Source organism: Microtus pennsylvanicus, chromosome 15 (assembly GCF_037038515.1).
Source record: "Microtus pennsylvanicus isolate mMicPen1 chromosome 15, mMicPen1.hap1, whole genome shotgun sequence".
Lineage (NCBI taxonomy): Eukaryota > Metazoa > Chordata > Mammalia > Rodentia > Cricetidae > Microtus > Microtus pennsylvanicus.
Window position 1 is genome coordinate 6,570,155 of NC_134593.1, and position 14,471 is coordinate 6,584,625.

General features: G+C 47.0%; 1 protein-coding gene and 1 pseudogene across 4 annotated transcripts in view; one reads left to right on the top strand and one right to left on the bottom strand.

The window, feature by feature from the left end:
* Dlg5 (discs large MAGUK scaffold protein 5) overlaps window positions 1–1,778 on the bottom strand; it is a 110,590-nt gene extending 108,812 nt beyond the window's left edge. For all 4 annotated transcript variants that reach the window (XM_075949068.1, XM_075949070.1, XM_075949069.1 and 1 more), the window contains exon 1: window positions 1,336–1,778. In XM_075949068.1, the coding sequence (XP_075805183.1) occupies window positions 1,336–1,639 (304 nt within the window). In that variant the 5' untranslated portion in view covers window positions 1,640–1,778. The remainder of the gene's footprint in view (window positions 1–1,335) is intronic.
* LOC142836103 (olfactory receptor 5P53-like) overlaps window positions 1,638–14,471 on the top strand; it is a 35,160-nt pseudogene continuing 22,326 nt past the window's right edge.

Sequence of the window (14,471 nt, forward strand, 5' to 3'; positions counted from 1 at the left end):
TTTACTCCAGCCGGAGAGAGTTGGGTCGAGATGGCTCATGGAGAAGATCACTGCTACCTAATAAAATCACTCCCTTTCTAAAACAGACCCATAAACGGGTATCCTCAACATCTGGTCCTCAAATCGCTAAGGGCAGGTTTTATTTTCCAGCTCTTCATTCACTATTCTTTACATATGTGTCTTTACTGATGATTATTATTATATTGGTTCACTTAAAACAAGGGCAAGACCTACACAAGGTACACTTGCTGTTTCCAGGTTCTGAGTATGTTTTTAAAAGCAACAAGACAATTCAAAACTCTTGGCATTCAATCTTTCCTGAGCATTTTAACCACTGCAAGCCATTTTTCTCTCCGGCAAAGCAGGGATAATAGATAGTTCACCCGCTGTTAACAGTGATTAAATGTGATAAGGCAAAGTTCCTGCTACCACACACACCATGCATGCCAGCCCTCATCCTTCCTCCGCACTATGTGTCCTTCCTTGTCTAAGAGGCTGGCTTTCATTCTCCCCAGCTCAGTCAGGACAAGTCTACCATTAGGAACAAACTCCCAGCAGTACCCCTCCCCCAACCACACTTCCAAATCAGTCACTTTCAAGAGCAGGAACACAGGGGTTCCAAAGGGCAACACTCAAAGGAATCAGTCACCAGTGCTCCTCCACCGGGAACTCAGAACTCTCAGGGAGGGAACCGAGCCACAGCAACCACTACTAAGATTTTCCCATGGTGCAATGCAACTTCCTCAACTTTTCCGGGCCCACAATTTCCAGAGAAACCGAGGGAAGGCGTTGTGCATAATTCACAGTAAATCTGGGCAAGTTACTGAGATACAGCAGCGAGAAGAAAACCGATACGGTCACAAAGTGAAAAGGCACGAGTGATCCTAAGACGGGGTGGCAGGGATCAAAACTTAGGCTTTCTGCCCCTGGCCTATATAACCTATTGCTGATTGCAACCTCTGGCTCCCAAAGGGCTAGCCACTGGTGAGGAGCTTAGAAAAGGGGCTGACCGACAGACATCCCTCCGCCCTGCCACCGGACCTGGTGGCCTCCGGGGGACTCTGCAGCAGTAGCAACCAGGAGAGGGAAAACAAGGCTTTCGGTGAGGGGTTATTGTTCCTGGAGACCCGCAGGACAGGGGCATGATGTGTGAATTCGGGTCCAGGCATAGGCCCCCTTCCCCAGGTACTCTAAGAAAGAAGGTGTCACCCGCGCCATACAGGTAGAGCAATAGCCGAGACCAGAGCCTTCATCTCCCCCCAACCCCCAGCCCCTTGTGAGCTGCAGAGAGAAGGGGTGGCGGCGGGCAGGAGGGGCCGCGGGACTGCCACTCACCCGCGCCCTCCGCGGACTGCGGCGGCCCGACGACGCCGTTCAGGTAGAGAATGGGCAGCAGGTGAGGCTGCGTCTTCTCCAGCGCGGCACGCAGGTCCTGGAAGTGATCCTGCTCCTTGGCCAGGAGCAGCTGGAGCAAGAGCTCCGCCTTGGCGCCTCCAGCCTCCTCGTCCAGCTGCCGCCGCTCGCCCGGGCTCAGCGCCCCGGCGGCCTCCAGCAGCCCGAGCACGGTCTCCACCTCGGTCATGGCCTGGGCCAGGCTCTGCTGACACTGAGCGAGCAGCTCCCTGCGCTGCGGCTCCATGGTGGCGGCCCGCGCCGCGCCGCCCCGCCCCGCCGGACGGCGCCGGGACTCCCTGAGGCCGGCGGGCTGCACGCCGAGCTGGGCGGCAGCCTAGCGTACCGGGAGCCGCGAGGCGGCGGGGCCCATGGGCTGGGGCCTGCGAGCCGTGGGCCCAGAAGATCGGGCCGCTCTCAGAGGCAGCCTCCCGGGCTCCGGGGCGCAGCCATGTTGGCGGCGGCGGCGACGGCGGCGGGACTGGAAGAGGAGGAGGAGACGGAGGAGGAGAAGGAGGAGGCGGAGGTGGGAACGGCCGGGGCGCGTCCCGAGGCCTTGCAGCAGCCAAGCATGCCCCCTCCCGCTCCACCTCCGTGCCCACCGCCTCACCGCACACTGCGTTCGCCGCGGAGCGGGGGTGGGGCAGGGGTGGAAATCGCCAGGCGCCCGACGGCTCTTGCCCGGCTGACCTAGGCTCTCACGCCTGGGCAGCACAACCGTGGCCCGCCCCTCTGGCTTCTCTCCTCCCTGGCCCGCCTTTGGCCTGGAGGAGGTGGCAGGCAACTAAAGCGGTGGAAAGAGAGGAAGGGTCCCGCCCCTTCCCCACCCGCCCGTAGCCCCTAAACTGTTGGGAAAAACAACTCCCACCCCGTTCACATACTGCCCCTAATCCAGGGTTTCCTGAGAATTTCAAAATAAACCGAAGACACAATGGAGCCCCTCCCCCCACTAAACTTAGATGTCTCCCATTTAAGATCTCTCCAGAATCGGGCCCCATTCCAAGATTTTCTTAGAAAAATCTCCCAATAAAATCCCCCAACCTGCAGCACAGTTAATAGCATCCTGCTCACCTGTACCTGAGTGTCGCAGTCAAAGGCAATTGGATGTCGCAGGAGTAGGGTGTGCTTTTACTGTGAGCTTCTGGAGATTTCTGGCACATGCTCACCCCCTTGTCACCCCAAGATTGAAGCAAACTACAGAGTTACCTTACTTCCCCTAATGATTTCAGCCACAGACAGCCATCTGCACACTACTACTTACCGTTGACTGGATCCAAAGCAATTGCCCCCAGCAGCAGCCACCATGCTGGTGTGTCTACATCCCAGGGAAGTCTGCAAACTTCTGCTTTGCAACCGCTGATTCACTTGCTGAGACTAGCCAAGAGCTCTTTCTAGGGAACTGTCGCCCAAAGCAAATGTGTTTTAAATTTCCTAACTCTTTGACCAAAGACAAAGTTATTCCTGGAAAACAAAGCGTATAGTGACTAGAACCAAAGTACCAGGCTTTGTTCATGAGATGCCCAGTGCCTCAGGATGATGCTCAAGGAGGAAGAGAACCAACTACCTTTGCTCATCTGGTTCTTCCTCAGGAGAAAGAGGATGAGAGGAGCCTCAGACCAGGGTTCTCTGCTGTGGCTTCATGAGTGAGTTCAACAGGGTTCACTGCAGTGCTGGACTCATCTCAGCATTATTGTGATCATGTGTTTTCTGGGCTGGGCTCGATAGCTTTAGTCAATTTCTTAAGGCTTCTTCTATAACCTGTCGTGGAATCCAGTGTGATGGAGCTAAACTCTCTGCAGCTCCCTCTCTGTTCAGATCGTCTGGACTTTTGTGACTCAACAAGCTGTCCTTTTTATTCTGTGGCTGTGGCACATGCCATGACCAAAACCAATTTAGGGGAAGAAAGTTTATATTTCCACTTACACCTCCAGGTCACAGTCCCTTCTTTGAGAGAAGTCGAGGTAGGAAGTCTCAGAGCCAAGGCTTGTCAGGATGACGCTCAGCTAGCTTCCTCATACAGCCCATGATCACTGGCCCAGAGTCGTACCACCCACAATGGGCTGGGTTCCCCTACTCAGTTATCAATCAAGACAAGCCCACATCCCAGATAAGCTCACAGACCAACCTTTTTAAAAGACAATCGCTCTGTTGAGACTCTTTTTTCAGGTGATTCCAGGCTGTGTCAAGTTGACAGTTAATACTAATTGGGACACGAGGTTTTAGGGGAATGAAGGTTGGCTAGTGTCACGGTGCCATAGTTTTGCACAGACTTCCCGGATCTTTTCTCTCTCCCCTGCCCCTAAGAAACCTTCTCTCTGGCTGGTCACTACTTAACTCATTTCTGAGGTTCCTTCCCACCTCAGTTCTTATTTGGATTAATAGATATCTAAATGAAGAGGGGAAGATGGAGGTTGGGAGAGGGAGGAATGGTTAAAAATGAACACTAATAATGATTAGAGCAAACTGTAAGTTTTACATCTAAAGGGTGCTGAGACAGAAGAGATGTAGTCTTCCAGTTACTCCCAAAGGATGGTGAAGAGAATCAGTGTTTGTTCCAGGAAGCCTTCTTAAGAATCAGCAAGGAAACAGAGTTGGTGAGAGCTCTTCTTAGTAGGGACCAGGCAGAGGTGCACATGACCTTTGTCCTTTATAAGATGCTCTTGAGGGCTATGTGAAATATAAATCTAGATGAGAAAGCCCATGGATATCTTTAATGTTTTAGGGTTGATTTAACCAATCACCTTGGCATGAACTCATTTTTGTAGCTTTACCCCTCCCTAGAAATGGGGTCTTTAATAACCAATTTAAAATGAGGTTAGACCGGTGTGCATATAAGAAGAGGAAAGGCTGGTGAGCTGACTCAGTGGCTCACTGCTGCCAACCCCGATGACCTAAGTTGGATTCTTGGGACCCACATGGTAGAAAGAGGGAACCAAATCCAATAAGTTGTCTTCTAACCTCCACATACACTGTGGGAAACACACACACACACACACCCCTTTGGTTTTTCAAGACCAAATTTCTCTGTGTAGCCCTTTCAGTCCTGGAACTCACTCTGTAGAAAAGGCTGGCTTCAAAGTCACAGAGATCCACCTGCCTCTGCTCTTGAATACTGGGATTAAAAGCCTCCTGGCCAAAATAAATGTTCTGAAAAGGAAAATTTGGACTCAGATACCCGTGGGGGCAGATAGCCTATGAGGGAAAGGCAGAGGCTGGAGTAGTGTGTGTTCAGTCCAGAAAAAAAGACTATGGGAACCAGCAGGAGGAGGCACAAGGCCTGGGACAGAGTCTCCCTCATGGCTTCCAGAAGGAGCCAACTTGGGAAGCCCTTTGTTTTGACTTTTTCCCCTTAAGAACTGTGAACCAGTAAGCCTTCATTGTTTTAAACCCGTTTGTGTCCAGTTGTTATGGAAGCTCTAGGAAGAACAGACACACCAATCAATGAGAAGTATGTAGGAAAAGATGGTGTCTTCATTTTCCAAACCATGGTCACCTCACCCAACTGCCTAAGAATTTCTCTCTTGATTTAGCCACCTTTCTTTTGCCTTCAGTTCTTGAGCAAAGCCCCTCCATACTCTGAACCCCCACTCACCCACACAGTAGCACACACATCCTCTCCACTTTTGCTTTGCCAGGCCTCCTCCCTTTGTCCACGTAGGACTGGAGCTCTCCATTCTCAGAGGTCCTCCTTTGTCCTTTCTTATTTTCTCCTAGAAGGGAATCGTTACCTGATCTCACATCCTGTGCAATAGTAAATTCATGTCTGGCACTTTGCAACCTGGCTTCTGACAATAACTCACCACAGAAAATGATTCTCTAAGATGACAAGGTGACTCAGCCATAGCTTCTCTTGCAGAAGACTGAGTTTGGTTCCCAGCACCCACATCAGCTCGCAGATGCCTGTAACTCCAGCTCTATTCAACATCCTTTCTGACCTTCATGGGCACCTGTACAATAAAAACAAAAACAAGAACCAAAAACCAAAACAACAACAAGAAAACAGATGCAATAAACCTGACTCTCTCTCACTAATTTGAAGCCACTTCACAGGTCCTTCCTTGATACCTCTTCTAGCACCTCCTGTTCCTCCTCCTACCATCTTTCTGCTTTTCCTCTCACCACCACACCCTGCACGGGCACTCCTATCTCCATAACAGGTCCAGTCCTATGCCTTTCTCCCCATAAACCTCCCTCCTTTAGAGAAAGCATTTGGGGGTTTGACCAGACACTTGATGCTTGTGTCCCCAAGCTGCTTATCATTCCTGAGCTTCCTGTTCTTCCACCTTGGGGGAACACACCTCCTTTTAGTAGAGTCCTTAGGAAAGTTAAGATATAGGACAGCTGTAAAACGCTTGACTAGCATCTGGCAGGCACAGGCAACCTCTGCTGGTGCAAGTGCTTGGTTGAGAGGCTAGCTTGTAATGAACCAGCTGAGTAATGCTATGCCACCCTCTGTGCCTCAGTTTTCTTGTGTGCAAAATCGAGGTGAGCATCAAAGGATAGGAGTGTAAGACCTGGGCTCGGTCTAAGGCAGGCGCTCTCTGGATGATTTCACTTTCATGAGTAAAGAATTATAGACTCAGGACTAAAAGAAAGATTTCCCTTTAGAGTGTATTCAGGTAGTAAGTGTGGGGGGTTGGGATGTTGTACCTTGTTCCCTGCTCTATCTCACTACTACTGTCGCTTTAGCTGTGTAACAAAACTTATATACAAGTCACAGGAACTGAGTGTCTTTAGTGTACGATATATGTCACTGGATTTTTAAAAAAATTACTCAGTGAACATGTAAATGAATGAAAGGACTAAAGTGTTTAACATTGAAGGACCACTTTTGGTGAACGAGGTATTTAGCACCGTGATGAAGTATGTACTCTGTATATATGTACTTATATATGTACTTAGTTTGATCCCTAGCACTGTGAAGGAACAACAATAACAATAAAAATAACAAACTAATAATTAAAAATCCTACAAGTGATGTGGGATTCCCCTCTGTATGCTGTGAATACCTTTGGTTAATAAAGGACTGTCTTGGGCCCGTGCAGGGCAGTAGAGGTAGGTGGGGAAAACTAAACTGAATGCTGGGAGAAAGAAGGCGGAGTAGTTGTCAGAGAGGAAAGACAAAAGCTGCCAGCTGGAACCCTGCCAGTAGGCCACGAGCCTCATGGTAAAATATAAAATAATGGAAATGGGTTAAATTAAGCTGTAAGAGCTAGCCAATAGGAAGTTAGAAATAATAGGCCAAGCAGTGATTTAATTAATACAATTTCTGTGTGGTTATTTTGGCGCTGAGCATCTGGGAACAAACAAGCAGCCTCCTACAACATACAAAGAATTCAGGGGAAAAAAAACACCACAAAAGGGAACAACCCAAGGGAGGTTCACAAGCTCTTTATGATGCCCCATAAAGTGATGGAAAGTGGAAAGCTTGCCACAGCACCAAGAATTCTTCAGAGCAGCCAGCTCATGGTTGTAAGGCACAGGCAGCATGCCTCTCCTCTGCCTAGCCTCACAGAGACAGTTGGGCTAGGGGAGTCTTCTAAGGGTGCCCCTGTTCAGAAATGCAGGCCTGCTCTAAGGATCAGGCAAGTAGAGCTTTGGGGAGAGTCACCTCAGGCTCTCTGCAGGCACAGGCCTGCCAGGGAGTGTTAACCCTTTGCCTCACAGACATTCTGTGTGTTTAACTTGTGTTGTACTCTGCTTGAGGAAGCCATTACCAGACTGTTTGCAAAGGCTTTGGACTCTTAGCTACTTACTTTCATTTCAAATTAGAAAAAAATATTTCATTTTATTATTATCTTATGCATATGCATGTTTTTCCTGCATATATGTCTCAGCACTTGCATTGTGGTGCCCTCAAAGGCCAGAAGAGGATATGAGGGTCTCCTGTTACTAGGTTAGACTATTGTGAGCCACCATATGGGTATTGGGAACCAAACCAAGTCCTCTGGAAGAGCAGCATCACTTGAGCCACCACACCAGCCCTTTTCTGTTGTCCAAGGTTTTCTGTCCTGCCCTATCCTACAGATGTTAAATCCCAAAGAATCACACAGAGGTCTACATCAATTATAAACTGATTGGCCCAGTATCTCAGGCTCTTCTTAGTAACTAATTTTTATAACTTATATTAGCCCATAATTCTTATCTGTGTTGGACATGTGTCTTGGTACCTTTTCGGCAAGGCAGTCACATCTTGCTCGCTCTGTGTCTGGGTGACAACTGCAGACTGCCTCTTCCCAGATTCTCCTGTTCTCATTGCCCTGCCTCTACTTCCTGCCTGGCTACTGGCCAATCAGCATTTTATTAAACAAGAACAAGAAACAAATCTTTGCAGGGTAAAACCATTGTCCCACAACACTTCGCCCCCTTATTTTTTTTTTTTCAAAATAAGAACTCCAAATCGAATTTCTCTTGTTTAGCTTTCTTCCTGACCATTATCCATACAACTTGTAACCAACACTCTAAACAAAGATAAATATCCATAATCTATATTTTGAGAATGTGGGCGTAGTTTTCTAGGCTACTTCCTGCTGATTGGGGGTGCTGATAATCTTACAGGGACCTAAAGAAAATTTAGAATTATGGTCAAGTCCTGAATGGAATATTCTGTAAGGCTCGTTGTTGGCGAAGGTTTTCTGTCCCGCCAGGTCCTGCAGTCATTCAGTCCCAAAAAAATCACACAGAGGTCTGCATTAATTATAAAACTGATTAGCCAATTAGCTCAGGCTTCTTATTAACTCTTATGACTTATATTAGCCCATTATTCTTGTCTATGTTAGCCACGTGGCTTAGTACTCTTTTTCAGCTAGGCAGTCACATCTTGTGTCCTCTGTGTTTGGGTCATGCCTGCAGACTGAAACTTTCCTCTCCCCATAATTCTCATTGCCCTGCCTATACTTCCTGCCTGGATACTGGCCAGTCAGCGTTTATTAAACAAGCACAAAAAAACAAATCTTCCCAGGGTAAAACCATTGTTCCACAGCACTTCTCATTTCAAATTTTAATCTCCCTGTTTGCTGACATGTGACATGTTACCACTGCCAACTTAGTTCTTTTTGTCCTTGTAATAGGCACACAAACCAAAGACACCCCTGTCCTGAGGTCCTGAGACATACAAATAGTTTTTTTCTTTTTTTGTTTTTGTCTTTTAGAGCATAGCTAAAGGGTTTTGCTGGCATGGATAAGGTTATGGGGTTAATTAAAACTGAGAGACTTGGGGCTGGAGAGGTGACTCAGAGCTTAATAACACTGACCCCTTTTGGGTATATACCCAAAGGATCAAACTACAAGGGCATGCGTTCAACTCTGTTCATAACAGCATTATTTGTAATAGCTGAAATCTGGAAACAACCTAGATGCCCCTCAGTCGAAGAATGGATAAAGAAAATGAGGTTCAGGCCGGAGAGATGGCTCAGTTACAAAGCACTGACTGCTCTTCCAGAGGACCAGGGTTCAATTCCTAGCACCCACATGGCAGCTCACAACTTCCTGAAGATCCAGTTGCAGGGGCTCTAATACCTTCACACCAATGCACATAAAATAAAGTTAAATAAATCATTAAAAAATGTTTTAAAAAAAAGAAAATTGAGGTTCATTTACACAATGGAGTACTACTCGGCAGAAAAAAAAATAATGACATCTTGAAATTTTCAGGCAAACGGATGGATCTAGAAAAAAACATATTGAGTGAGGTAAGCCAGACCCAGAAAGACAAATATAATATATGCTCACACATAAGTAGCTTTTAGACATAAAGCAAAGAAAAACCAGCCTACAATTCACAATCCTAGAGAACCTAGACAACAAAGAGGACCCTAAGAGAGACATACAAGAAGCAAAAAAAGACAAGATCTCCTGAATAAATTGGGAGTGTGAGGGTCATTGGAAAGTAGAAATGGAGAGGGGAGGAAAGGAGGAGATCAGAGAAAATGTATAGCACAATAAAAACAATAAAAAAAAAAAGAGAAAAAGAACACCGACTGTTTCTTCCAGAGTTCAATTCCCAGCATCCACATGGTGGCTCACAACCACCCTCTTCTGGCCTGCAGGGACACAACAATCAGAATACTGTATACATACTAAATAAATTTTTTAAAAAACTGAGAGACTGCCCTAGACTATGTAGGAGGGACCAATCTAATTGCCAAGCCAAGCATTTTCTCATGCAGAAGGCTATAGACGGCCTTGGGCGGCAGAGAGATTCCTAGCATGGGAAACATTAGTCTCGACATTACTGGTTGTTAGATAGAGGGGTCTGGACACCAGAGATGAGTTCTGAGATGGTGGTCCCCATCTGACAGCCATAAAGGAGAGGAACCTCAGTCCTAACTCTGCAGAGACCTGTCAACAACCTGAGTGAGCTTGCAAGGCCAGCTGGGTACTGACCCTCTTGCTTTCTGCCTTGAAATAGACCCTGAGTGGGGAAACTGGCTAAGCCAATCAGGGCCTGAGGTACCAAGTGCTGTGAAATACTGAGTGAATACACACTGAATAGGGTATGCCAGCAAAGAACATTTAACATTTCCAATAACTATAAGCTATCTCTGCCATTGTGGAATGATACCTCTGTCCAAGGCATGGAAGTTCCTCATAGAGTCTCAGCACCTGTGATTACTATATGAAACCTGTACAATATTAATTGGTTCCTTTTAGATTCTGCCATGGAATAGGGAGGAACTCGGGTGGCCCCACACCTCCTTGAGGATAAAGACTAAGTTAGCAATCCCTAGGAGGAGGGGGTTCTCAGGCCACGCCCCTTGAGAATGTAAAAGCAGTTTAAGGTTGTTGTGGATGAGGAACTCAAAAGACCCATCATTCCCTAGGATTTATAGGCACTTAACAGTTAGTAGGAGAGATTTCTTTCTCTCAACAGTATAATCACTCAGAAATTGCCAATTCCTCTGTAAGTAGCCCCAAAAAAACTATTGGTTCGCCAAGTTGTGCTTGGATGGAGTGGTTTGTTTCAGTCTTTGTGGGGCAGGCAATCGTTTGTTCTCTCCAGAAAATGTTCCCATAACTGCTGTACCCTTGGCAGTCCCTCCAAACAACCCAGGATACAAACAGATGACACCCAGGCTCTCGGTAGGTTTTGCTTTGGACTTATCATCCATGGCAGAATCCAGCGACCTCAGTGGATCAATGGAGAAACTTCCAAATAAAGAACTAGACACTGGGTCTTGCTGTTGGCTGAATGAGATGAGACGCAGGGGCCGCTGACCTGGGTTTTATGCTCTGATGGCTACAGACAGCTGTTCTTAGAGGGCAGCGCACACGAGTGGCACATGAGTGACTGTTGTAGAGGTAAACAGGCTGTCTGTAAGAGTGTGGGTGCAAGAGGACAGGCAAGGGCACTCTGGGCAGACAGAGGCTGTCTCTGTGGGCATGTCGGTGTGAGTGCAAACCTCGGAGTGTGAGTGTGGACATGTGGGTGGCTGGCAGTGGCAAAACATCATTCTTAGGCCCCATTTCCAATCCCACATGGGGATTGCAGTTAGCCAACTCCAGTGCTGCTTAAAGGAAGGACCCCCCCCCACACACACACATACATATACCCAGGGTCCTGGAAGTGGAACTCTATATATGAAAGTGAACTCTATTATGAAACATTAGGAATGTTTTATCTATGAAATGATCAAGGCCTGTTTGGAGGGAAATTACTTTCAACTTGGCTCTCTCTAGCTTTGTGAACCCTGAAGACATTTTCTTACCTTTTGCTTTGTTCCTAGTTCGGGAATGGCCCAAAGCCAAGTGCCCTTGGTTAAAAGATAGATGTGGGAGAAGCCCATTTCAAGTAAAGAATCCTGCCCAGAGGACATGATCTAGGACAGAATCCTGGGATCAGAGATTGGAAGTCTTTGACAATTTCGGATTAAACCGGAGGAAGGATTACCTAATGATTAATGACTCTATAAGTAATTATTGATTGAGTGGCTGGCCTGTGCCAGGTGCTAGGCTAGCCCTAAGGCTACTCACTGCACTTCGCAAAGGTAGAGCTAAGAAGCAGCTTGCAAACCCCCAGTCAGTTATTGCTCCTTCCTGAACTCACTGTTCTTTCCTCGGGAGCCCTCGGCCAGGTATCACCCTCAGGCACACACACACTTCGGCCAACAATCCACTCCCAGCTCCCACCCTTAGTTATCCCTCCTCTAGGTTAAGCAAGCAGGAGGAGTGTATTCTACAGAATCCCATTTGGAAAAGGGATCGCCTTGGGACAGTGTCTTCTGGCTATTTCTCCCAAAGTGCTGGTGGTTTAAGAGTGCGTGGAACAAAGGTCTTAGCAGTTTTTTCTTTTGAGTAGTCTAGGTAGACCAGAACTCTAGATTCCTCTATCTTCACTAGCTCCCAACTGCCTTCTGGTCGAAGGACAGGCTTTCTCCTCTTATTGCACCCAGGCTTCAGCAAGTAACCTACCCTGTCCTGCACCAGCACTGTGCGCCTTCTGGGGGCTGGATACATGACTCTGCGGTTAAGAGAACTTGCTGTTCTTCTGGAGGACCTGTGTTTGGTTCCTTGTACCTTCATGGCAGCTGACAGCCATCCATAATTCTAGTTCCAGGAGATCTGAAACCCTCTTCTGGCCTTCTTGGACACTGCACACACATGGTGTACACACAAACATGCACGTACACAAAACACTCAAGTGCAGTAAGCAGAATAAGTAAATCTTAAAAACAAAATAACGTGACTCTTGCCCTGGTCCCTACTTCTGTTTCCTCATTACCTGAGTAAACTCCTCTCATTCTTAGATACAGAAAACTCTCCTACTTCCCCTTGGAGAAGTTTGCATTTTTATTGTTTTGTTTATTTTTGATTTGTTGTTGTTCTGTTTTTAGAGATAGGATTTCTCTGTGTATCCCTGGAACTATCTCTATAGCTCAGCTGGCCTCAAACTCACAGAGACCTGCCTGCTTCTGCTTCCCAAGTGCTTGGGTTGAAGGTGTGCACCACCACTGCCCAGCAAGTTTGCGTTTTCAATCACTGTTTTTTCTATTGCCTATTGCATAATTCATGAGTTTTCCATGGTATGTTACCCTCCCCAAACACACTGGGGTCAGGAACTCTGGGCTGCTATTTCCCTCAGATCCTTCACAGGACCTATAACAATGGAGACCTGGGGCAGATACTACAGAAGCACTTGAGGCTTGAAAGAAGCAAAGTGACGGAACATGGGCAAGGGGCCTAGCACCAATTTAACTTTAAATGTCTTTTCCATAGAAGCCCACCTACCTACTGCTTGTCCTTGAGATATACCTGGCACCCAACACATTCTGTAGTTAGTGACTACGTACCACTGAACTCTGGGCATCACAGGGACCTGTTCCTTAAACCTGATTCTATAGAATCTAGCCATGCCTCACTGCAACACACACACACACACACACACACACACACACACACACACACACACACACGACTCTCCTCTCTCTCTTTCTGGAACAGAGTTAAGCAGTCTGGGCTTTGATTGACAGCTCTTACTTTATGGAACCACACACACACACACACACACACACACACACACACACACACACGACTCTCCTCTCTCTCTGGAATAGAGTTAAGCAGTCTGGGCTTTGATTGACAGCTCTTACTTTATGGAACCTGACTCCTCCATGCTCTGTGTCATACATGTTGTGCTGAACTAAAGGATGAGTTGTGAAATGTCCAACCATCTCTAAAATGTTGTAGAAAGAAGTCAGACCCTTCTTTTGTTCTGGAGATTGATCTGAAACTCGTCAGGGAAATTTGGTTCAGAGATGAAAGCTGTTCTCTGAAGGGGCTCTTCTGCCTTTGCCTCTTCCATCCTTTTAACAGTGGCTCCTCTCTCTCTCTCTCTCTCTCTCTCTCTCTCTCTCTCTCTCTCTCTCTCTCTCTTTCTCACTCTTTTTTTGGGTGGGGTCCAGTCAGGGTTTCTTTGTAGCCCTGGCTGTCCTAGAAATCTCTGTAGACTAGAAAAGAACTCAGAGATCCACCTTCCTCTACTTCCTAAGTGCTGGGGATTTAAGGTGTTTGCCACCACTGCCCCATAATTCTCATTCTTAATAACACCCTTCTTTGGGTTTTAAAGGGAAACCACTCTGTCCCTTTAAGATCTGCTAATGCAGAACTCCATGTATTTTATTGTTTCGGTAATTGTCTCCCTCCTACTTCAAGACCCAGTTATAGTCTTGAGGCTATTACATTGTTTTGGTTTTGTTCTGTTTTCTTTTGTTTTGCTTTTTGAGACAAGGACTCTCTATGATGTTTTGGCTATCACAGGACTCTCTACATAAACCAGTATAGCCTTAAACTGCAGAGATCTGCATGGCTTTGCCTCCAGGGTGCTGGATGTAAAGCCAGTACTCCCTCCTAGGGTTCTCATTGACATGAACTTCAGTGGAGGGAATATTGACAGCTTCCTTTTTGAACTGACTGCCTCTTTGTCATCCTTTTTAACACTGACACGTCAGCCTTTGTCCCCAGTCCCTGTCCTCATGGAAAGCAGGGCTCTGAGCATTTTGTTGGAAGGATGAATTGGGAACAGAGAGATGAGTTGCAATAATTGATCTGAGATACATACAAGAACTCTGATGAGGTCACCTCCATTCTCTACTGTAGACAAAAGCTCAGCTCTGAGACAAGGGACTCCATGAATAAACACAGCTCTGGGCATGAGCAAGTCAGAACAGGACCCTTTTCCTGAGTGCTAAGATCACAGTGGACCCTATTCTGATACTTTCCCATAGTCGTCAGTGATGCTTCTCAAGGGATAGCAGGGGCAGGAAAGCCTGACTGACCCCCCTCTGTGGGTAAGTTCTCTGAGTTTCACCATTTTCATGTCTTTCCACCCTTCTGGCAGTGTGTACCTTCTTTCCTACAGGAGCAATCTCTAGTGCAGTGTAGCTGAGGCGTCTAGAAGAACTCGTTAGTGCCATAAGAGCAGTCCCTGTTTTCAAAAGAATGAAAGCCAGCATCTGGGGAAGAAGCTAAAATTTAAGAGCTGTCCTCTCATGTGGGTGGAGACATATGCAAGGTGGATATAAAGTCACCTCAGCCCAGTCAGGCTCTCAAAGGCCATAAAGTACCACAAGCCAATTGCTAGG